General features: G+C 44.3%; 1 protein-coding gene across 5 annotated transcripts; it reads right to left on the bottom strand.

Moving 5' to 3' along the window:
- RD3 (RD3 regulator of GUCY2D) lies at positions 1 to 24,473 on the bottom strand. Of its 5 annotated transcripts, XR_012586078.1 has the most exons (6): positions 24,148 to 24,283; positions 14,314 to 14,623; positions 6,264 to 6,577; positions 5,472 to 5,601; positions 3,506 to 3,587; positions 1 to 2,232 (listed from the first exon to the last, which is right to left on the bottom strand). XR_012586078.1 is itself a non-coding variant. In XM_074579498.1 (4 exons), exons 2-3 carry the CDS (start codon positions 14,607 to 14,609, stop codon positions 6,280 to 6,282), a joined length of 594 nt encoding a protein of 197 aa, XP_074435599.1. In that variant the 5' UTR covers positions 14,610 to 14,623; positions 24,148 to 24,282; the 3' UTR covers positions 4,033 to 5,601; positions 6,264 to 6,279. The 5 variants fall into 5 exon arrangements, 4 of the variants coding, with proteins under 4 accessions (XP_074435597.1, XP_074435598.1, XP_074435596.1 ...); XM_074579498.1 differs by lacking the exons at positions 1 to 2,232; positions 3,506 to 3,587 and having other exon boundaries at positions 4,033 to 5,601; positions 24,148 to 24,282; XM_074579496.1 differs by lacking the exons at positions 1 to 2,232; positions 3,506 to 3,587; positions 24,148 to 24,283 and adding an exon at positions 24,457 to 24,473 and having other exon boundaries at positions 3,716 to 6,577.
- Between the last annotated feature and the right edge of the window lie 238 nt (positions 24,474 to 24,711).

Here is a 24,711-nt window from a genome sequence, read left to right as displayed (position 1 = left end):
CCAGTGCAGAGATCATGATTTATTTGTCTGTTGACGGCAGGTATTTTTTTTCCTGCCTGCACAATTTCGGTCTTAAATTGTGATTCACAAGGAGTGTGAAACATCTGGTGTTTTCTGAGGGGAGAGCGGGACATGGTGCTGAGAGCTCTAAGGGAGCATGTTTTGAGTCTGTTCAAGCAGCATGAAAGAACATCATTAATATCCAGTCTGAGAAATGTATTTTGATCACAGAGACACAATGTTTAAGATGACAACTGTTCTGATACAAGCATGCTGGCCGCTGGTGCTGTCTTCCGATAAGGTGCTAAACATTACAGCTAACATCAGTTGTGTTCATTTTGCTCTCCATTCGTGAGCTGCTCTCTGGGTGACAGTGGTGTGAGAGAAAGGTAGCCGGAGAGTGAGGAATCTGTATTTGCCAGGAGACGCCTGGTTAGAAAGTTGCTGCCTGTTTCTCTGTTAATTAGTGCTGGGAAATCTGCCGGCAGGTGGCATTGCTGTCCAGCTGGACTGTCATGGAAGTATTTTTATTTTTTTTTACCTTTGGACATTGGCTTTGGACTTTCTTATTCTGAAACCCTGTAATTAGCCTGCAAAGGCCTAATTATGTGGTGTTTATGGGGAACACTTGTTACTGCTGTCCTATGAATTTAATCTAGTTTTCGTTCATGTCTTGCTCTTGGCTGTGCTGTGGACAGACGATAGTCTGGTCCTTCTTGTGTGCTGAAGGCAGAACAAAGCCTTTACCTTCTAAGTAGTTGAATGCAACAGGAGCAGGTTGCTGAGAGCCAGTAGGGACCTGGAAGGACCAGATGTTCTTGCGCCATCCCTACTTGGGGCTGCTGAGTTCTTCAGAAACTGCACCCTGCTCTTCTCCATCTCTGAAATAATATCAGACCTCCAGTGCCAGAATATAGAAAAAAAATAATAAATAACAATACCTGAGGAGTATTGCACTGTCACTGCTTCATACCACATCTAGTTATTTGAATAGTCTTCAGGCTAAATCAGGTGTAATCTGTTGCTTTAGGCAACCTGGCACTGCAGAGAATAATGTTGGCAAAGGTACTGCACATGGACTGTGACTCTGAGGGCTGAGAGGCCTCTGAGAATACGGCATTATGATCACTGAACAGGTGTAACAGTAATTACCGGAAGCATAGAGTATACACAGGTGACCGTAAATCACCACATCTGTGGTGCATCTTGTAGCCCTTTTCCTTGCCTTTCTGTCATGTTTATTAAGACCTGATCCTGCAAAGATTTTCCCTTAGTTTGAGAATATCTTTGTGCAGCAACTGCACAGAAAATACACGGCAGTCATTGGGAGACCTGGGCCTGAGACCGAACTCTCAGGGTCAGCACAGTGTCCTTCTGATGTAAGCCAGCTTGTCTGATCATACAAAGGGAACAAGAGGTCCCTTGTGCTGACAGCCCAAAGCACAGACAGCAGTACTAGGGGAAGGCAGGCGCCGAGATTACGATGTCTCTGCCTGGCACGGGTGGGTAGAACTGAGGGATGCTTAATAGCCCTGCCTCTATTGCAGGGCACAACCAAAAATGCTTTAACTTACGCAGTCTAGTGCTTCTCAGAATGCTTTTGGGGCAAAACTACGGTCCTTTATCAGGGAAGTGTAGCAGAACACAGGAATATCAGAATGGCCATCCAGTCAAGGCCTAGCCATCCATAGTCTTCCCCTGGGAGAGGTCTATAGCAATGTTTTGGAGAGGCAGTGTAAGCAACAACACAGAGAGATTTGCGTGTCCACAGCTTCTGGCAAGGAGTGGCTTAAGCCCAGTGCTGTAGGCTGCATCCTGACTAGTGTGGTTTACTAACTCTCTGAACTTGTGTAGTCACTTTTTGGAACCACTTGTCTGTCTGACCTCTAGAATGTGCTGAGCCAGGCAATCCATACTTCAGTAATACTTTGTGTGGCAAAAAAAAATTTACTTCCTTTTGTTTAACATATGCATGCTTTAACATATGCAGAAGTGATTGAAAAGTATCTGGAGACAAAACCACCCATTTTGGCTCTTACATCTTATTTCAATGTAAGACGTGCTTGGAAGCATGTTGATGAAGACTTCAGTTCAAGGTTGTATCTGTAAACCACTTAACTTCAGAGAATTTCGGACCTTTGCGCTTGTTTAATCCTCGTTATTTATCACCTTAAATGTTGGGATCTGTTTGTAGAGGTAGCAAGATAGAAGGTAGGTGGCTGCATTTGTAGCCTGTAAGAGAGAGGATGGGGTTGTTTGTTTAGATCAAGTGCCTTTACCATTCTTGCCTTCCTCCTTTGATACATACACAGTGCACAGTAGGGCAGTGGAACAGCTGTTGTGTTTGGCTACATGCAGACAGATTATATTTCAGGAGATCTTTAATTAAAGACAACAAGTACAAAAAAATTGTTTTATATTTCACAGCTTTGCTTTAATTTTCTGAGGTTCTGTGATGAAATGTATAAACAGTGCAATCTCAGCAGACAGGTATTTCCTGTGAAGCTTACTCCAACTCCCCACGGTGTGATAGCTGTCTAAACTATATGCTGATCTGGGTGAGGAACCTCACTTCCTGCACACCTTTGCTGGCTACCACAGCCTGTGGGCCAGGCTTGTCTGTAGAAGTCATGGAAGCAGGGCTGCCTAGTCTCTCTCAGATGAGTACTGACTCTGAGGAGTGTTAGCCCCTCGAAGCTAAGCAGTGCACTGAGCTGCTATAGAGGTGTTGCCATTGCATGTTAGAACTTATAGTAAGTCTAGGACTGCTTTTTCTCCAGGTGTAACAATGTCCTTTGAACAGCATAACGCTATCAGCAGTAGGGCAACAGCGATGCTCTGGGCTGATACCAAAACCCTTGCTCAGTTTTGAGAGAATGATTGAGGATTTAGAATGATCCTTATTCACTTGGGTTTTTTTATGATGTTGTGCTGCTGTTTCACTTTTTCATCATCTTAAAGAATGAAGACACTGGTCTAGCTCTCAGGAGGGGCTAAGAACAGATCGGAGAGTCTCATCAGGGCTGTGTAGAAATGGTTTTTTTTCTACACTAGAAAATAGTGCAGCCTGGAGGAGCAGAGCTGTAGAGTCAGACAGTTATCAGTGAGGACCTGATGTTCACACTACGCAAGTTTCATGAGGGTTTACTTCAGATGAGCCTTAGTCCAGCTTTGTGGTCTGTGAGCCAGCTGCAATGGATCACTTGGGTTAGCTTCATCCAAAAGGAGTCTAGTCCGCCCACTGTACCTGCTTAGTGCCATGGACCATAGCACGGTAGGTGGTGACAGTCAGGAGTTGCACACTCCTGATTTTAACTAAAATGCTAATTTAGCCACACAAAATGTGGAATTAGGACAAGGCAAACATGGGTGGGTAGTTGTGCCACATGCTGTGACCAAAGGATCATTTATAGTTCAGTCTACAGCATTCCTAAGAAAAATGAGCACCACAAGGACAGTGCAGCAGTCATGCATCCTAACCACCTCCCCAGCTCTGCTTCAGTACCTGCTGGTGCACACACAATGCAGAAGGTCACAGTCCGTCTCCAAGCAGCCAGCTACAGGCAAACATGATTCTACTTCTATACCTGTAAGAGTAACAGCGTGTAGTAAGAATAGAAACCTTATTAGCTTGATAGCTGAATATCCCTTTACCAATAGATGCTACTGTGAGCCCAGTGTAACTTGCAGAGGAGGTACAGGGAGAATGATACTGTTTAAAGGTTTTGATACATTTTATTGTGGAAATAGAAATTATAGGTAAATTGAGGCACACCAGCTGTCACAGGCACTGCCACAGCCTGGCCTCCATGACATAATGGCTTTGACCAAAGGTCAGATTTGTCTTCCTTCCTGGCTGTTAAATGAGAATGGTATCTGCTATCTGGAGGTTGTTAATGAAGGACACAGTATGATCACAGGGTACTGTGATAGTGTGAACACCGTTCAGGTGATTTCCTTGGCTTTGTACATAAGGGTAGGGAACTTAGTTACTCCTGATTCTCCTTAAGAAAGAGTGAGCACATTCAGACATTGCAGTGTAACAAAGAGCTTTATGTCAGTGTGTCAGAATGTCCTGTCTCTCCCAGCAGTCCATCAAATATTGCATCAATACAGTCAATACTGAAGGTGTCAAAATAGAACGTGAGTGCAAATAAAATGATTACAGAGCTGTAGCATGAAACTCATTAACTCATCTCAGCATTCAGTACCATACAGTGGCTTGCAACTATATAAAAAAAAGATGGTTAACTTTTTTCCAAACAAGAATTTTTCTGCAAATTGTGGTGATCCCTTGCTAGAGATCCCACATCTTCTAAACAGCTAAGGCTATGCTAAGTACGTCAAGCCTTTGTTTTTACTTCATATACACAATCACATTACTTCACAAGGACATACAGCTGAAAAACACCAAGCTGATTGTCAGAAAGCTTTAAACTCTCCCTCATTGACCTAGAGTTGAAATAGTCCGTCCCAAACTGGATGCTGTAATTGGAAGCCCTGAGTTTTTGATTAAAAGTGAACTTCTGCTTTCTGTCCCTAGGGGCTTGCTGGCAGCAGAATTTACCAAGGGACTAGAAACTACAGCCTGGTGCTAATAAGAAAGCCTTGTGTTCAATCTTAGATAGCCCAGAGGGGAGAGAGCGCGAGCCAGAATCCCACTGTCTTAGAGAGCTCTTAAGGGTTTGATCTCGATCTTTGTTTTATGCTGCCCTCCCCCATCCTGGAAGAAACTGCACATTTCTACTCTAGGATGGATTTCATGTGCTGGAATTCTTCCCAGAGTTGGCACAGCTTCAAAGGGTTTTATCTTGGCTGTAGTACCCACATGCTGCTGCAAAGTTCCCCAGGGAAAGGAGTTGGAAACGGGCAAAAGAACAACAAAGCTACAGAGTCCTCCAGGAGGCTATGCCCCACTGGGATGATTCCCCAGAAGCCAGTCATCTAGGGAAATCCCTCTCTTCCTTCCCCATCTCCTGTTGGTCACCACAAAGCATCCTAGCCCTTGGCTCTTCTACAGGACCTGTGATTTTCACAGCGTGCCATTCTCTTTCCTTTGCTGGTGAGAGCTCTCTGTACAGATGCTGAGTTAGGGCGCCAGTAGCTTTTCCTCAGTGGCATTTTCCTGTTTCTTCAAGGTCTCAGCAGAGCCATGCTGGCCTACAAGCTACTCAGTTTGCATTAAAGACCCTTTTGTAATAGTATCAACTCACAGGCCAACGGCCTGTGAGAGGGACTGGAAAGCTGTCTTCTGAGCACTCATGAGAAGACTGAGGGAACAAAACTTCACCTACCAGAACCCTTCAGTCACTCAAAGCAGCTGTACAAAGAGCCCTGTAGATGAGTGCCAATTCCCTTCACCGTACCTTCTCTATACATTGATACTGTACTCTGGTACTCTTTCAGGCTTAGCCATAAACAGTCATTTCAGCCCACTGACTTGTTACTGGGATGCAGGGTGGAGCACTTACCTCAGCAACACAGAACACTGAGGACCAAGAACAGCATTTGTCACAGCACTGATGTATCCACCTGTATATCTATACAGCAGGTTGTTAAATTGCTATCTACTCTGCAGGTACAAGGTTCAGGGGGTTCTGCCTGCACAAAAGAGAAAATACCCAAGAAACCTGAGCATGCATAAACTGGTTGCTGTGGAATAACATTGGTCTTTCATCTCAAAAAAACTGGGTGTGTTTCTACTCAGGTTGGATTGCCAATTGTCAGCAAAAAGCTGATCAAGAGCAGTGCTGAGGTTACCTGTGAAGTTTCCTGTAGCACTGAGGAAGGTTATTAGTTGGGAAAGGAAGTTCAGTTCCAAATCAGATAGTAGCTTTAACTCGCAGGCCTGATCCTGCAAGCCTTACTCATGTAAGTGGCTGTCTTGCTTTCAGCAAGATTTCTCCAGCCAGCAGCTCTCACTAGCTTGGGCCAAAAGCTTTTATAGGTAACTACATCCAGGCTGGGGCAGGGTGAAAGGAGAAGACAGACATCACAAAACTAATTCATTTTCCACAAGAAAGCAGTAATAAAAATGAGATAGGAGGTAAGCCTTGCCCTTAAGGTTACTGAATAGCTACTAAATTAAAGGAAAGGCTAGCATGGTTGGTAATAAATTGTGTCACACACCGCGGGCATCAGCAGCCGTTACTATGGACACAGCTTCCAAGAGAGACAGGGAGGAAGAGAGATTTGGAACAAAGAAGAGACAGTAGAGCTAAAAAAGGGTTAACTGGGTTTTTGAAAGATTGATGTCTAAAAACCTTGTTCAGTATAGAGTCAGTAATCCTTGGCATTCCGAAATTCTGGCATGCTCCAAACCCTTCTGGTGGGCTGGGTGCCCCGTTCCACATCCTCAGAGATGGTCTTGATGTCACTGATGAACGGGGAAATCCTGGACCGGGATTTAAACGTTGTTAAGGAGAGGCTGGTTTTGTTCTTTGTGTTCCATTGCCTGGCAAGCTTCTTGGCCTCTTCCTCCTCTTTGATCTTTTCAGCAGCTTCCTGCAGGACAGAGCGGAAAAGCCGGGATACTTCCTGCGCTTCTGGTTCATATTCAGCAATGAGTTGCCGGAATCTGAAAGCACAGTCAAGGCACAGCTTTGATTAAAAACATCAAATTAGGGATGGCTGCCAAGTCACTGCTCTAGGCTTGGAAGTTTCACTCTCCTGCAAAATGGGACTCCCTGGACTGAAGGGAACAACAGGGAGGGGCCGTGAAGATATGCTCAAGGTCTCTAAAGTCACAAGCAAGCCAGAGAATGTAAGGAAGCAATGAATCACCGTTTCTTATAAGCACAAGAAATAATAAGGAGCAGCAAACAAAGCTAAAAGGTGGCAAGTTTGAAACCGAAGGAAGTGCTTTTTTCACAGAACACCTATTAAGTCAAAACTTAGTGCTATCAATAGCTTAAGAAACAAAATTATTAGACAAGTTTGTGGAAAATGGCCCCATCACTGCTGATTAAACATGATTGTCCAAATGCAAATCTCTGTTCAAGTAGTCCCTGAACTGCTGCTTTCCAGAAGCTGAGGATAAACCAGGGAAAGTCCCAGTAGACTTCCCCTGTTTCCAGTTCTCATCCCCCATTGCATTACCCAATGTCCACTAGACAAACAAAAATCCTGTAAAACTGTCTGTAAAACTGTCCTTTGTTATACGTTGGATAGTCTCTCAATATTTAAATTTCAGTGAAGTGCTGTTTCATCCTTCTGTGGCTTTCTGTAAGATAATGGACTGGCTTATCTGAGAACACCTTGATTGGCAGCACGATGCCGTAACTGATTAGACAACTGTGAATTACTCCAGTGCCTTCTCAGCAGAGATTTCAAAATGGGGTTTTTTTGACATATAATTAAGCTAGCTTAACACCAGAGAAGTGAAGAATTGCCACTGTTTATTTTTCAGGTGAGGAAGATGAGATGCAGAGCAGGATAGTTTTCTCGAAGTCACTGAGTGGGTCACTGGCTGAGCCAAGAAGAGAATGCACCGTTCCTGACACCTTGTTGGGTGATTTGGTCTCCAGTCTGGAGAGTGTGGGATCCACTCCCAAGGCTCACACTCTGGTCACATAGAGATTCTAGTTGTTCTGTAATAGTATGTGTTTATGACAGATGGTAATATGGCTACTCTTCTAATAAATATTCAGTTCTTAACATAGAAATTATATCTACAAGCAGACACAGAGCTAAACTAGTACTTCACCAAAATCCAGGTATTTATACTTAGTGGAAAGTAAAGTGTATAAGGTCTGTAAGCATTTTCATATTTTTCTGCAACAGAACTGAACAAGGATGGAAAACAGTAGGATTGCATTTAAAAAAGCCTAATACAGCAGAAGCTGATAGAATAAGATTCTGCCTCTTGTTTTTTTAATAAGCCCTAGGAATGTAACAAGTTTAGTGCACTATGGAATTGCACTGCTTAATGGTGTACCAAAAGGTACCCAAGATAATAAGGACAGAAAAAAAAACAGACATAAAACAAAAGACTCTGTACATGTATCCTTTTGACTCTTACTGTGGAGTAAGCCTGGTATTGGACATACACCTTAACATCATGCTTTATGCCAGATATTTCAGTGTGCTTCTCTCACAGCAAGTGTTGGCAGCTATGTGTACAGCTGTGGCCACACCAGTACTGCATGCTGAGGAACCTCAGTATCAGCACCAGTCCTTTTCAGGGTCAAGCAAGAGGGGTTTGACACAATACCTACCAAAGTCACCAAGATATTCCTTAAATATTTCAATTGCTTTGGATGAATTCCTAATCTCCTTCCTCCACCCCCTACCACCCTCCCAAAAAACCCTCTAAACTTTGAACATTTGGGTGCAAAAAGCTTCTGAGGCACTGTAGTTCACACTGGTCATAAGTACTTACACAATGATGCTAAACTGAATTGTGCAGGGCCTGTAAGAGCAAGAGACTAGGTCTTGCTGAGGTTTAGCACCTAACAGCAGTAACAGATTTGCTGTATATTGCAAACATCCATTCTCCCTTCTGAGGAGGCACTTCAGTTGCATCATCGAGCCAAAAATACAATTTTCACAATAAATATGCTTTTCGCTTTATCCTAGTCAGAACCAGAGACAGATGAGTCCATCGAAACCTAAGTCTTCGTAACATTATTATTATTATTATACCAGGGAAAGCACCTTCAAAGGACTTTTATTGCAGAGGTGAACTGAATGAGTCATTCCGTTATTTTATCTCCATGTGTATTTTAAAAAGAGATGCTGGCACATTGTATATATCTATCAGTACATCCTCTTCTTTTCTATTGGAAATTGTGCACTCAAAAGGCCTCATCACTGCCTCCAGTTTTAGACGTTGTGTGTCACACTGCTGGATTGTGGCTCCAGAGCAGGTGGCAGCGTGTGTCAGGCTGGACCAGTGACTGGCTCTGGGAACAAGAGGGAAAATGGGTGGTACGATGGCAAATTTTCCCCCTGAGTGCAGAGCTCTAATGCTAATGCCCTGTGTTGCTAATAACACTCCCAACTCATCTAGCTGAAATAGTTTTCTAAAACCATTGTAGCTTTCCACCTTCACAGCTGTCTGCCTGTTTGCACTCTCCTTAGCTATGGCAGCAAGAATTATTTTGTGAACTCTGCTTTTGCTGTTAAGATTTGCCTCTGACTTTTCAGGACCAACACAAAAACTACTTCCTGTGGATTTGAGCAGGTCTAAGAAACAAAGGGAAAGCAATCCAACAGTCTGTCTGCCAGTCACCCAAAGGCATTCAGGTGGAGAAGGGAAAGGGGGACTTTTCCTCTCCCCCAGCAGGACGAGCTAACTTTGTCCTTTTATTAATGCCCACGTAGGTTCAGCACCAGCACATTCGTATAAGGGACAGCCCACGTATGCACAACAAAAGGTGTGCGTGCCACAAATATTTCTCAGCAGAAAGGATGGACAGTTTATCAGCGGCTGAGGTCTGGCTAAACCAGTCTGTGTCAGAAAATAGATGATGTTTGCTACAGCCACCTACACATAATTGAAGCCATCTTCCCCAGCTATCAATGAAAGCCAGTTGATGTGCTGGATGATCCAGCAGTCTGCTCTCTGCAACGTATAAAAACAGTAAAACCACTGCAGTCAAGGAATACAGGCTTGTATCCTGCGAAACAAACTCCACACAAAGCTGCTCGGTGGAATCAAGCCCACAAAATTGCACAAAAAGCTCACCTATCTTCAAGCACAGGTGAACGCCCTTACACTTTTGCATGGAATAGTTCAAAACTAGGCCACGGCACAGCTATATCTAGAAATCCCTCAGCAGGGCTTCCTTACTCATCAGAAAAGTATACCTATCTATCTTATTTGTGAAACAAGTTATGATACTACTGGTAGCTAGCCTGTAATATGTTATGCAAGTCACGCAGTCTTAGACGTGACTGTCAACAAAACTCACCTTGAGCCAGCACAGAAGCCTGGGGAGCATGCATATGCACACATAGGGACGAGCACGTCCCCCAGTCCAGGCTGTGTTGTAATCACAGTTCAAACAAATCTGTTCTTTAAATTGTGACCTTTCCGTTTCCTCATACAGCCATTAGATTTTAAGTATCTGGCTGTGCTTGGCTCATGCTGGCACTGCTTTTCTTAAAGCACTGTCACCTGCCTGTTATTCTGTAGGTCCCCAGTTCTATAGGTTTCCTAAGTACAGCCTGAACTTTAAAGACGTTAAATCCAATGCAAGTCCATAGACTTAAACAATATGCTTATAGTTCACTGTATTCCTGAGTGCCTGTCTGAACTGTGACCTCTAAGTAGATTTAGTCATTCAAAGAAAATGTGGGGTGCTTAGTGCTAATTAGCTGCTGAGTCCTGAATCTATATTTTGAGCAGGAATTCTGGCTATATTGTAAAGCTATGAACAGCTTTGCTAGAGAAGGCTACTTGACTACCAAAGAACTATAGCATTCACACTAACTGCAACACTCACGTCACCTCACCTCAAACTTAAGCTCATAATTGTAAATAAATCCATTCTGATTTTAGTCATTTGGCTTACATTCAAGCATACTAGGAAGTCCACTTCAGCTATACACAATCCTTAGAAAATTACGGTCCTTAGCCGGTGGTATTAATAACATCTCAGATCACCAAAATGCAGGTTTACATTTCTGTATTAAGGTTTTTCCTTGTTTCTCTCTGGGCAGAGAAGGACATAAACTCACTGTTTCACTTTTGCTGAAACCGAAAGAAATGACACAGACTATAACTATCTCTGATTAGACATAAAGCTCTGAGTAAAGATGGCAAAAATGTAGCATTCTGTATTAGCAGGCTACTAGTCTACTCATTCTGTTTAATCGTGGCAGTTAGGTCCTAAGGGCCTCACCAGAATCACTACAATTTCCTTCAAATGGCTCCAGGATTTAATTTTAAATATAGTCAGTGATCTCTAGCCCAGTAACCTAAAGCTAAGTTACACCTGAATACAACAGTTTTATTGGTATGAGGTGAATCAGAGTCTCCAGATATCTGATGATATTTGCAGTGTACTTGAAGCCTTCAGAATTTCAAGAGGCTCAAAGAAAAGTTTCTATTGACCCAAAATACAAAACAGGCAAACTGGATCTGAAAAAAACCCTGCCATTTAAGAAGTGCTCTTTTCCAGCCTCCTCCACATCTGAAGAAACAAATCTATAGAAACTCTGCCTCCCAACAGATGTGACTGTAGCCACAGAAAAAGACAATTTGGGTAACCATTTAGACCTTTGGAGAATAAAGTGGCATCTCTGACAACTCATACAAAAATGTTTTGTTCTGGCTTTGCATCTCACAAAGAAGGAGACCTTGAATGACACAAACAAAACAAACTCTGCAGTCCTGCAAGATGCCTTCCGCTTGTGTTATTTAAGTATTACATGCTTGTTGAGTACAACAAAAAGGACTTCAGCTTTTCAAATGTCTAAGATGGAAAGGGAAGGATGAAGTTTAGTATTTCAGACGCAACCAAGGGTTTCAGTAAGGTACATGCTCTGCATTTGAATTTCCAAATGCAAGCCTGTAGACTCTTTTGGGGGGGATGGAAGTTATTTTTAAAAGTTACTACATATTAGAAAGTCACAGGGTATACAAGAGGCAGTGCAGTGATCTTGTGATTAAAGTACTTCACTGTCAACGTGAAGATTTCAGTTGAATTCCTATTATACTCATCTTCTGCAATTTTGAGGAAGTTTCCATGTTATCTCACTTTCTTAGAGGAGCATTTATCCAATTTAGCTTTTAGTTAGATTGCATGCTCCTTATTTCTCTGTACATTTTCAGGTCCTAGCGTGGCAAGCCCCATTCTTTTTCATTGTTTCCATGTCAGCGATGAAGATTTCTGAACCACAGGGCTCTCAGTTAGAAGGTAGAAAAGAAGAGGGGTCAACTGTTCACATTTCCAACACAAAAAGAAGAGATTATCGAATAAAACTAGTACATGTTAGTTTGAGACATGCAAAATACAGTTTTCTACAGCAGAGTTGTAGTTCAGATGTGGAGCTCTGCCAAGGGGTGCCACAAATGCTAAAGGTTTACATGAGTTCAAAAAAGAAAAGCAAAACCCCACAACCTGAACAAACTACAGGAAGAAAAATCCCTGTAGGGCAATTATGGAGAGAAGGACCACTTCTGGCTCCAAAAGTCTCCGAGTTACAAGGCACAGTAAGTTGGAGGCTGTATACAACATACTGTAATTGTCCATACTGTTATATTTGCTTGCCTTGTTCTTTCTCTTTTCCTTACACTGATGCTACTGGCCACTGTTTCATACAGAATGCACATCAGATCAAACAGACCTTTAACCCAATCCAATTCTGCCATTTTTGTGGCTATGACATTCCCTTCTCAATCATGGAATTGAACCAACAAAGGTTATGCAACCCTCATTTTTTTAATGTGGCTCCGCTAACCATGCAAACTGCATAGTATGGAACAAACAAAAACATGCCACTTCTTGAATCATACTTTAATACGATTTTTGATAGCCTGTAATAGCAATTTATAAGAGGATTTTTAAGAGGATGGTTTTATCTTTTTTCAGTTATGCCCACATAGAGCTCACCAATGTTGCTGAGTATGTTTATCTACTGTCAACAGTATGCTGAATCCTGAACAGTGAACAACCACTACAAGCTGCACTGAAATCACGCATCTTGCATAATCTCAGTTTAAAAAAAAAAAAAAGCAGAGCAGCAGCAGCAAGTTGCATATGGCTCAGAGGCTTAATACTCTGTTCTGAAGGAGTTGATGAACCTTGGGGCCTCCCAACTCCAGCGACTGAAGCCTGCTCTCATGGAAATAACCTATTTGCCAGACAAGCCTTGCTCAGTGGCCCTGGGGATGGTGAAAATAACTCTGAACCCCAAGGGGTTTGTAGTGGCTTGTTTACAGCATAGCTCGGAGTTACACAAATACAAGGCAGGTGCTGTTTCCAGCAAACTTTCACTGGAGAGACGTTGGCCACTGACCGATCACAAATCCCTGATTCTGCCACCGTGGCAACATCCACAAAACCCAAAGCCCTGTGCCAGCTTGCTTCCAAGGTTCAGCCCCAGGCAAGATGGGAGCTAGAGAGGTAGCTTTGGCATCCTTTCCTGGCCACCCCCACTGTAAGACAGAGAACCAGCTATTTCCAGCCCTCTTACGGTTGTAGTTGAAGAGCTGTAGATTCAGTTGTTCAAGGGAAAACAGGTGCCAGCATATGCAGTGAGGGACTGCAGGGTGCTGAGCACCCCATTGCATATGGCCTGCCCGGACTGTCTTCTTTCTAATCCCAGGTGAAGAACACGTTGGAACAGGGGAAGTGGATTATAAAGTCCTGTTTCGCAATTTTGCTTTGGCTAAGGTGGACTTCAGAGTCACTACTCCTTACTTGCACTGTGCTAAGTGAGAGGGTTTAACATAGAAGAGCCCCCTTCCTCCTCAAAGGAAGAGTCACCTCCCTCCCTTCCAGTTTGGAAGCTACAGCAGGCTTCGATCTATTTCTGAAGGCATTCTCACAGAAGGTTACTCAACTGGCAAGCAGCAACCCTATGTCTAGCACTTGAAAGGCTCAAACACAAGTCCAAGAGGCTATATCTACATTTACACTGCAGAGGGCAGAAGCAGCTGTTCAAGCCAACTGCATGCCCTACCTGCATCCTGCTCCACCTCAAGGCTGTGGAGGGAAGATAGGGGAGGGAGAATTTCTCTGGGAATATGTGGCTCACAGGCTAAAAAAAATAAAATAGTACCTTTTGGCTAGTCTGGACACTAGGAACGAGTGCCTCAATAGACCTGCTGCACAGCTTAAATCAAGGAAGGAAGGCTCCTATGAGAGTGGATAAACAGCAAAGCAAGTTGTTCAGAGGCTATGCAGTTTCCACCCTTTGAGATATTCAAGCATGGATAGGACAAGACCCTGAGCAACCTGATCTAACTTTGAAGTTGGCCTTATTCTGAGTAGGAGGTTGAAGTATGTACCAGAGGTCCTTTTAAACCTCAATTATTCTAAGATTCTAAAGACTGAAGCAAAAGCATCACTACTGAAATGTTAAATGTTAATCAGGCAAGATAAAGCTTCTCTGGCTGCTCAGAAGCATAAAGTACTCAAGCCAGTCTCAGAGGAAAAAGCCATTTAGTAACTTTTTGGAGGAAATGATACCATGTTAAACTGACTTATAACAGTAGATTTCCCTTCTTCCACAAAGACACTGTCCCATGACTTATGATACAGGATGCCAAGTTTTTGTTCTGTTGATCGTAACAACTCTCGTTCCTTCCTCACATGTCACAGAGAGGGGGAAAGGTCTGTATCATCCCATCTTTTACTGTACCTGAGTATGACAGGCCCACAGTAGGAAGGATGTATTTTGGTACACATATCCTCCAGCTGCAGCCGTTCTCCTGGGCTGATATCATAGCTCTGCTTTGGATAGCTGACCAGCCAGCCGTAGTCCACCCCAGTCTTGATCTTGCGATACTCATTCTCCCGCTCTCGCTGCTGCTTCTCTGCCTGCTTGGTCTGCCAGCTCAGCTCCATCATTAGCGTCTCAACCACCATTTCTGTGGGGTTCCTCTGGGAAATGCGGTTTGGGGGCTCATTCCACCTGAACCAGGATGCCAGTGACATAGTGCTCTGTGTATCTTCATTGGGAGTGGGGTGGAGGAAGGGAGGGAGAGAAAAAGAACAGTGCCATCATCAACACACCTCGGCTGAGAACATTCTCCCCCACACATCCCTCGAGTCTGTTCTTCACCTAAAAGTGTTACCAGTTTACCCACTTAGAACTAATTGGTGCTGAGCACCTTGAGAAATCTCATCCATAGCAGCCAACTTGCACAGAGGGTGAGACAAAGGGTGAAGAGGCACAGTTTCCCTCGAACTTCCAGTCACGATGTAATTAAAATGACAGTCACAGTTCTTATGTCTGAAGCCAAGTTATAAGGATACCTTGCTCCCTCCAGGTTAGGCAGCGGAAGCGTTCTCCTGCCCACACGGAAGAGCTCGGGATAGGGATCACCTGCCTGAATCGTCATGGGAGGGCATGACCTTGTAGCACCCTACATGCAAAAACTCAGCACATGGAGTCAAACTATTCCTGGGAGCCACGTGCTAGCCAGCAGGGGATCCTCAGGGGGGAGGGCAGGATAGGTGACCTGGGTAGGTTTGCTGCTGCTGTAATACAAGTGGTAGAACTCATCCATAGCTAGGTAGTACTGGCAGGAGCAACAGTGGCATAAACTACAAGGCCAGGCAGAGCTTTAATCATTATTTAGCAAAAGCGTTGTTGCACGCAGAAGAAGAGGCTATACCATCTTCCACAAGCTGAAGTCCAACTATCAGCTATGCTGGAAGAGCACACTTTAGGAACTACCACCAGCACCAAGGGAACTGAGGCTGAGCTGAGGGAAGTGATAGCATACCAAGGTTCAAACTGTTATTACTTCTAAGTGAGAGGTTTCTGCTGCTGGGGAGTTACCCAGCACTTAGAAGGCAGAACAAACTGCACCAATCAGCCCGCAAAAGATGGAATTAACTCCCCACCCAGCCAGTCCCTTCATGTATTCACATCAAGAAGACAATGCTTGGAACAAAGTTATTAACTATTATATTTGTATTTAAACACAATGGAGTCCAAAGCAGGCACTAGGGACCTGAACAGGAGCAAAACAGCATCTGTTTCTTCACAGAACACAGTTACGTGCCTTGTTGCTCCCTTCCATTAGCCCCCAGGGAGAAGGGGTGGCACAAATAATGGTTGCAGCTGGGATTACCAAAAGGCTACTCCTGGCAGCAGTCCAATCAGGAAATGGCGTCAAAAGTTAACATGAGGGCAATGGATTAAAGAGCCTGATTCTGCAGGGCCTGAGCAAACCCTCACTACTGAGACACAGACATAAAAGGGAGAAAAATATGCTTTTGATTTAAGCTGCCATATTGGGGCTGAGAGCCTTTAGTGACAACACAAATCACAAGCAGCTCGTAATTGCCCGGTGCTCCCACTGGAGCTGAGAGTCACAAGCTCCCAGACTCCCTAGAAGAGCAATGGTCAACAGGATTGTGCCTGCAGGCCTAGAAAACCGCCACCATCTGCACCAGGTGAGAAGGGTGCTTCATCTGCTTTCGTGCTTTTATCACTTGCCGTAATGTAGCCTTGTTCTCTTTCAGAAATGTTCATATTATGTAAATATGTCACACCATTAAATTAAAATGCTCCAAAAACCTGAATAGTATGTACAGTGTCCCAAGTCTGAAGCAATTTCAGGGTCTAATGCTTAGGCTTTTCTAGAATCAGGAAGTTTACCAAACTGCATAAAGGACTAGTTTCCCTAGTCCCATATCTTACCTCTCCCAGCAAGAAATACCAGTTTCTTTAGAAGTAAGACATAAAAGCGCTAAAAACTTCCACAGGACACAGATCTAGCTACCTAGGTGAGTAAGGCCACAGGTACTCTTCTGAGACTGTATAAACATTAGCACCTTTGCTAGTTTACAGTGCTTTATACATGAGACATCACTGTAGTGATTGTTTTTGCTCCAGAGTATCAGCTCTGATTATCCTTATGATAGCAGCCATAGCAGCTGCTGGAAGTAATCTCACTCCTATCTCATTTCTGTGCTCTGAAGGAGAAGGAGCAGCAGGTCCTTACATTTGCTTTCATCAGCAGGGTGACTCCAGCTAACAGCTCTCAAATCACCACACAGCGTTTTGGCTGCCTGCGGCTGACTTACTTGCCCAAGGCATGTGAATGAACGCGGGCTGGAATTGATGTGCTGACAGCTTCAACTCCATAATCCCACCATCCTAACACGTACCTGGATCTTGCTACATGGTAGCCTCCGCTCACCATTCCGCATTATTAAGGATGAAAATCCTTAAAATTTAAGACCTTTTCCTTGGTCTTATTACCCCTTGTGTATCACACAGGGGAGCCCTCTATTAGCAACAGCGAGCAGCTACAGACTACAGCTGTTACAAAAGATTCAAGTCTCCTGTTTCTTTTCAGCTTATGTGACAAGAGCAGTTTTTCATAAGCTTTTACAGGTATCTGACCAATTAAGGTATCATTATTTCCATTTGCACCTTCACTGGACAAAGGTGAGCATGCCCTTTTGTATTTTACCAGCAAAGGGTTGGTTTACTTTGCTTTTATTCTGGCTATCACCTGGTCTCACGTTGGTTTAACTCTGCTGACTACAGTGGTGTTAGGGGTAAATCAGTATAACTATGAAGCTGAGGAATATCCTTCCAGCTCTTCCTAGCTCACCAGCTCTTTCATTAGAAGAGGAGCAAGAGAGGAATTTAGTGGTCAAAACTGGGAAAGACAGCAAGCAGACCTGCACTCTGATTTTACCTGCCCTGGCTTTCACACGTTCCTGAGCTGTTCTTACTGCCTCTATGTTTTTATCTTGCAGGTCTCCCTCAAAGCAAGTAGTTCCGCATGAGAAGAACCATTTTACCTAGCACTGGTACTGCAGGGGACAATCAGTTAGAAAAATATTTTTGATACCCTGTCAGAGCAAAGCCTGCTGAACCTGAGCTTTGCCCTGTCCCAGAGCTTTCATAAAACACCGGTAACAGGCAGATTTGGTTTTGATATGGGAACATGGACACCACTGACTTTGAATAGGGCTTCCACTTGTCTCCCATACATCACTTGAAAAATCTGCTTCCGCATCAGAAGCGTATAAAGTAAAGAAAGCACCTCATATGCAGTTTAAATGGCCTGGTTTGAAATGAAGGAAAATCCTATCCAAGCATTTCATGCATACTGGCAGCTTGTGCTGGCCGTTCCTAAGGGAGTCTTGTTTGTATGAGATTGTTTCCTTCCCCATCTCTCATCCATCATCCCTTCCTTTTGAGAGTTGGAAACTGGCCATCTCTATTTAGCAGGCTTGACAAGCCACCACTCTTCCCACTACTGGTCTTTGCAGCCTGCAGAAGATACTGTGGACTCCATTAATTGTAGCTGCTGTTTTTAATTTAAAGTCCATATGCAGGCTAATCATTAAATGACTCAAAATGGCTTTCCTATTAGGAAAGACTCAAAGGACTGTTGGCAGGATGTGGGCAACTAAAGGAAGGCAAAAGTTTCAGCCTGACCTTCTTATTGGGCAAAAGGACAAATTTACACTTTGCAAGCATCCACATTAAAATAATTAAAAGAAAGAGACACTGCTCGATCTGAGTCTGTTGTGTTGTACAATTAGTTCATTTTCTGATTCCTTGTAAGAGGCTATCCTGGGAGCTGACATAATCCAGTTGATGAACTACTCTGGTGTTATTCAGGCAAAATTTCAGAGTGGTTTATGCAAGTTCCACTCCAGAAACAGGCCTGGGTTTCAAGACTTTTGCCTCATTGACCCTAGACCTTTGTCTAGAAGACAAACCTTCCCCTCACTCTGTTGATTGCAAGTCTGACCAACCACCTCACAGAGTTTTAAGCATACATTTATATTAGCTATGTTAAAGTCTGGAATAACTTGCTATCTCTCTCTCACACAGCCTCTGAGGGGGTTCTTCAATTTTTAGTGAGTGTTAGTAAGTCCCTCTGAGACTTCTTCACGTAAAAGTTTCCTGTTAGCTTTAGTTCTAAAGAAGCTTTTTGCCTCTCTCCAAATCTTTTTTATTCTCCACGTTGTCAGCAATTCCTGCATTTTTCTCCTTCTCACATACTTTACAGCTTTCTTCATTCTTTTCTCATGGCATGTTCCATACAATTTTACCTCATCTTCCACTTTTTTTACCTTCTCCCATATTTCCCCATGTGATTTCTTCTTCCTTCAGAGAATGCACCAAAGAATCATCAGAAATATCGAAGTCCACATGCCTTATTTGTTTTTTTACCTTCCTAAAACAGGCTTTCAGTCTTTCCTAGCTCATACTAACAAAGGGAGTATGTTTCTGTAGCTTGCTCTCTGGCTGTTCTTTGGCCAGCTGGAGGCTGTTCATGTAACCTGACAGACATCAGTCTCCTTCAGGCTCTTGCAGGCGAGATCATCACTTGCTAAGACTTGCTACAGCAGGGCTGCTTTCTGGTAAACCATGAGTCAATCAGCAGGACCTGTTTGCCTTGTAGAAGATGAACTTCTGAGAATAAAAAATTCCCTTTCCATTGATCCTTTTCCTGGTTCCCAGCTTCCAACACCCTCTAGGACAGGAAAGGAGTAGGCAGAGGGTGGAAAACGTGCATTTGTGCAAAGGAAAAAAAAAAAAAGGCGAATACATCTGGACTCTCTATAAACACATGTCCTCAGTTTGACAAGTCTCCTGTGGTTTGCCTTTGCCTTCATAGTGTGTCAATCCAGGAGTACTACTGACAGATTCTCAGTAGTCCTAGTGGTATGGTAGTTGTGTCAGAGCAGAAGGAGAAAAGTCTTAAGGGACTGGACAAGTAGGAACCTAATACAGCGTCCAGTGATGTCAATGGAGATGTTGTCACTCAACTAACTATAAATACAGTCCCAGAAAATCCACTGTCATCCAGGCAAAGCATACTGACAAACTGGGCTGAGGAGCTGGGAAATGTCTTCCCTCCCTTCTTGTGGGTGGTAGTTCCTTACTACTACAGTCAGAGAGCAGAGAGACAGAATTTGTTCATGCACGATACCCATTCAACCTTTTTCCACACATGCCAGATTAGAGGGTAACAAATAAGGAAAATTATTTCTAGAAGAAGTGGGACAAGCCCCATCCCCAAGTCATACTGATAATCGTACTTTTTAAAAGACACGTAGTCATGGGAAAAACAAATAATGTGAAACTGCGAGCATATTAAATTTTTTTATTAATTTATTTGCTTCTTTAGTAAAGTTTGGATTACATTATTCAGAAAAGTACTGTCTCTTTTGGGTAGCAAAGGGCATCTAAGTATCTCCCTTGACTGCAACTCATTGTTAGATTAAAGCTGGTTTGGCAACACCCATCCCTGAAGTCTGTATGTGCTCACTGATGGACTTTTAACCAGCTTCTCAGGCAGAATTTGTGGCCATGGCTATGCTGCTAGCTATACCTGAATGAAGTAGGATAAGTAGCGACAGCATCATAGATGAACCCCAAATTCTGTTTCTCCTGTGATAAAGATATTTTAATTTTGTTACAAACAAAGAATCTTAGCAAGTTCTAATGAAGAAACTGCTGACAACACCTTCTCAATTTTATTTATATAGTCCACCATACCTTTGTAAAAGAATCCCTGTTCTCTGTTCTTCACCACTTTTCTGCTGTTACTTACCATTATCCTCTCCATACAAAGACTTTTGCCTTACTGGGGCCCAAAGAACCCTACTTCCTATCTGTCTGAAATCTCCCCCCTTGTTTAGTGACATGGAAAGCTATGGTATTTACAGCTACTTGCCGTGGAAATTATCATAACCTCAGACATCTATCTCCTAAAACTGCTATGAGGCAAATAATGCTGAGAAAGCAGTAGATAGAGCTTTTCAATCAAGAAACTTAAAAGCAATGCAAATATCATGATATTACTACAGCAGCATTCCTCACTCTAACCTGCAGAATAAAGAGAGAGCACTCTTGGGGACACTCAGAGTCTGTGGGGACACCACAGCAGAGAACCTGTGTTTCACTTTATGAGTGTACTGATTCTCTTGTGATGGACACAAGCTATTTCTGGACAAAAAAAAATAAATCGTGGTGGTTGAAATACATCCAGGAACATAACCCTGTTGCAAGTAGCAAAGAGTTTTGAATAACAGAAGTATAGGGGACCAAGCCAACGCTTTAAATTAAACGTTATTTATTGTCAAGTCATCATGGCTGCAGGTATTTAAGGACAGCAAAAAGAGCGGTGTCTAAGAGTGAGCTAACTGTGACAGGGCACTGTGGCACCCAGCAGGCCCTCGCATGCCAGGTAATGCCTGTCTGCCCCTAGCAGGGCAGCGCTCATGGTCTGACCAGCCTGCTGCAGGCTGACAGCTCCTGCTGCTGCCCGACTCTGCTTCTGAATGACAAGCGCTCTCAAAAGTGTGTGAGAACCATGCTGCCGTTTGGCATACAGTCTAATTTCCATATTAGCTTTTCTCCAGCAGACTTTGCATTCTCAGCATTATAGAAACAGGCTGGCTGGCTCTTCCTCTGGTGTAATTGCCACAGAGAGTCACAAGTCACTTAAGCCATTTGTGAATGTGCACGACTGTAAAAATCACCACTAGGTAGCATAACAGAAGGACAGTCAGAGCACATCACAAGGTGCTGCAATACAAAAGAGGAACAAAAGTGGTACCAATTCTACCAAAGGAAAGCTTGAGTGGCCTTCTGAAAATACCATGATGATTATGATATACATGGGTATGGCACATTTTGAGGGCTACTAGCCCTCAAAAGATTTTTTTTGTAATGGAACTCTTTGAGAACACTCGAAAAATACTGCTCTTACCTCCCCAGCATTTGTGTAGTTTGTAATACATTCTTAGAGCTTCAATCTTTTAGAAAGCAAGTCTATCTAATGCATTTTACATCCACACTTTGATTGCAAGAAGTATAAGGAAAAAAGGATTCAGCATGAACTGGGCTCCAAGCTCAGGTATGAACGAGAAAGGTATTTTTCAAGCACTAGCCAAAACATGAGGAGAAAAGGTAGCTGATCTAACTGGTACAGCTTCATGATCTACAGTACAGCTGCACTAATAAAAAACAGATTTGCCTCACTGAAATAAATAAAAGAGCTGTGTTGATTAACTCCAGATGAAAATCCAGTCTACAGATCTTAAAAAGTGAAGGAAGGGCCCAATAGCCTAGAGCTCTTCTAATGGCTAGGACTCTAGAGAAGATAATCTTTGTGTTATCTGCAGAACCAAAAGGGTGGGTGTTGCTCAAATCTGCTTATGAAGCAGAGTAGCATTTTACAGTTTGTCTACTTATCAGAGCAAATGAGTTCCATCTGCTGAGAAACAGGACTATTTTCATGCCAAATTCCCACTCATGCTTTAAACAACATTTTCTAATGGCAACCATAAAAACACTGTATTGTATACAACTTCTACTGGACTATTACCTAAACCTACTGAAGCCAGGAAGTTAAAACACACTGATTTGCTTTGTTTGCCTATCTTGTTAGTAAAACTTCTTATATTTTTCTCAGATATGGCTATCTTGCTGTGGTAGATCAAACACACCTTCAATTCTGTATCTTTCTTTGATCTCTGCAGACTACGAAGACATGTTTCCAGTCAGGACAGAGGGACAAAGTATTCTTCACCATTCATTTAGCCACATAAAGGAGAGTTCAGAAGGTAACACAGACACATAGCTTTCCTGTTATTAAAAATACTCAAACCACAAAAAAAGTATTGCTGCAATAAAGCAGCAATAACATCTGATGGAAGGCTCCAACACAAAAGACTTGCAAAGTTAAAACTCTCAGAGATCCCCAGCTCGTCTTTCTCTATTCTACTGTCATTGTAAGTACACAACATTATTAAAGGGGCAGAAATGTCATAAAATGGTGTTTCTAACACTGTCATTCACTGCAGATACTTATATCTCTAGAATTATATAAAGTAAGAGCTTGAAACTCAGACCCAAAAGCGTATTTCACCAGTTGTGAGGTCCACTCAAGTTTGTTCATTTTATGTTGTGGCGTAGACCAGACTAGTGCTGTGAAAATGGGTGGGCGAGATGTGCATTCTCCATCCAGATAGAGGACTGATTCTGCTCTGAAAACAGGAGTAACTCATTGCATCATAAGGTGAGAATGTATTTTAACAGACGCCTGTACATTTCTATTCAGTACTGAACCTTAGTTACAGTCTCTATCAGAAAGAATATTTACTGGACGTCCTCAAAGTCTCACTCTGTCTCAATTCACTACAGAGCTATTAACCTACGTGGGAGTCTTCCCTGTACTGGAGAACAGTAAGACCAGTGTAGAAGTTTGGTCCTTGTGACAGGAGTTATTTAAAAATACACATTGCTTTAAAATTAGCACCCAAAAGAAGGATGCTAACAGTTTGAAAACTTAAGCCCCTGTTTGGAGATACTACATACAGCATCAGAAGCAACTGGCAGAGCTCTGGGAAAGCTCACGCTTCTCTTCTGCAATAGCTGTATGACCCACCTGCAGCCCATCCACAGAGAGCAGCCATACAAGCAGTGACGAGTGCTGTCTCGAGACAGACTTTAATTAATGTGTTAGCATTAAGAGATGTACAGTGTAGTCTGTTCTCAGTTACACTGCCGTGATTCCAAAGCTATCTGACTGACCTTAGCAGTTACTACGCATTGGACTTCCACACTGAAGACACTTAGCAGGGCAGGTGTCTAATCTGAGAGATCTTAAGCAAGAGTGGCATAAGCGTAAGGCAGCATAAACCATCCTTTCCTCCCTGACTGTCTGTTCTTTACGTAACCCATTACCCATGGCTAATCCACGCACGCAGCCCTGCCATGTCGTGCCCGAGCCCAGCCTGGGAGAGCCGCCGGAGCACCCCGGCCCCCTTCCCTGCCCACCCATCCCACCTCACCTTTGGAAGCAGCCGCTCCCGCTTGCTCGTGCGGACAGACGGACCCGGAGTGAGGGAAGAGGCTACCAGGGAGAGGAGGTGGCTCGGAGTCAAGCCCTCTAAACTGGCATAGCGAGCTTAAACCCACGCTGGGGTACGGATTAGCCCTGGTGACGAGGGATAACAGCTGGGCTTACAGCAGGGCTTTTGAGCTATTAGGGCTCGGTCCAGTACCTCCAGAAGATACAGCTACCCGCCAAAATGCTGACACCTCTCGACTTTGACAAACTTTAAACCTGGCAGATTTAAAAATCCCTCCGAAACCCGAGAACTTGGAGGGGTTCTCTAACCTGCAGCTGAGACGATACTTTGAAGAAACGAACGTAATTCACACAATTCGGACTTTGCCAAGCCGCTGAAGGAGGGCCGGTGTCCCGCCGCCCTCGCCCCCTCCCCTCCCAGCCGCCGCCCGTCCCAGCCCCGCGCCTCACGGCTCCAACGGCGGCCGCCGCTCCCTCACGGCAGCCCCTCGGGCCCGGCAGCGATAACCACACACGCCGAAACTGCGAAACCCCCGCCCCGGGCTCTCGGCGGCAGGGGCCGGGACACACAGCGGTCCCCTCCGCTCGGCACCACCTCCGTCCCGCCGGGCGCCCCACGGCCGCAGCACCCCAGCCCGCCGGCGGCGGTGTCCCCTCCTCCTTACCGCGGCCACCCGCGCCCGTCCCGCCGCCGACGCTGAGGCGAGCGGCCGCTGGCCGCGCCGGTGTAGCGCCGCCTCGACGCCGGCCCCTTCGCCGAAGTTGAGCGGAGCCAACGCCGGCCGCCCGCTGCCGCCAGCTTCAGGCGGGCGGAGGCGCGCCCGCCGCTCCCCCTCCCCAGCCGCCGGCTGCCGCTGTTGCCATAGCGACTACGCTAAACCCTTTCAGCCCCGGAGGCGGCGCGCTCCGATCGGACCCGGCACCAGGCCCCGGCACGGCGCCGACACCTGCCCCCCCCCCCCCCCCCGACTTACCTCTATAGATTAAATGTGTACCGAAAAATAACGGCACATCTTTTTAAATTTATAAATCGCCAGGGCGTTCAGTAATAGCTACAGTTGGGCGAGGGGCTTCAGTCACAGAAGCCACATAGGTTTCGACTGGGTTTGGAGGGGCGAAGAAGGCCGAGGAGCTGGAAAGGCATGGGGGAGGTGAGGAGGAGGAGGAGGAGGAGGGAGGGCTGTGCTGTTGCAAAGGTGAGGGACGGGCAGTGTCGGGGTAGCACTTTG

Source organism: Larus michahellis, chromosome 3, assembly GCF_964199755.1.
Source record: "Larus michahellis chromosome 3, bLarMic1.1, whole genome shotgun sequence".
Lineage (NCBI taxonomy): Eukaryota > Metazoa > Chordata > Aves > Charadriiformes > Laridae > Larus > Larus michahellis.
The sequence above is the reverse complement of the archived record's forward strand: the minus strand, read 5'-3'. Positions and strand labels throughout refer to the sequence as shown.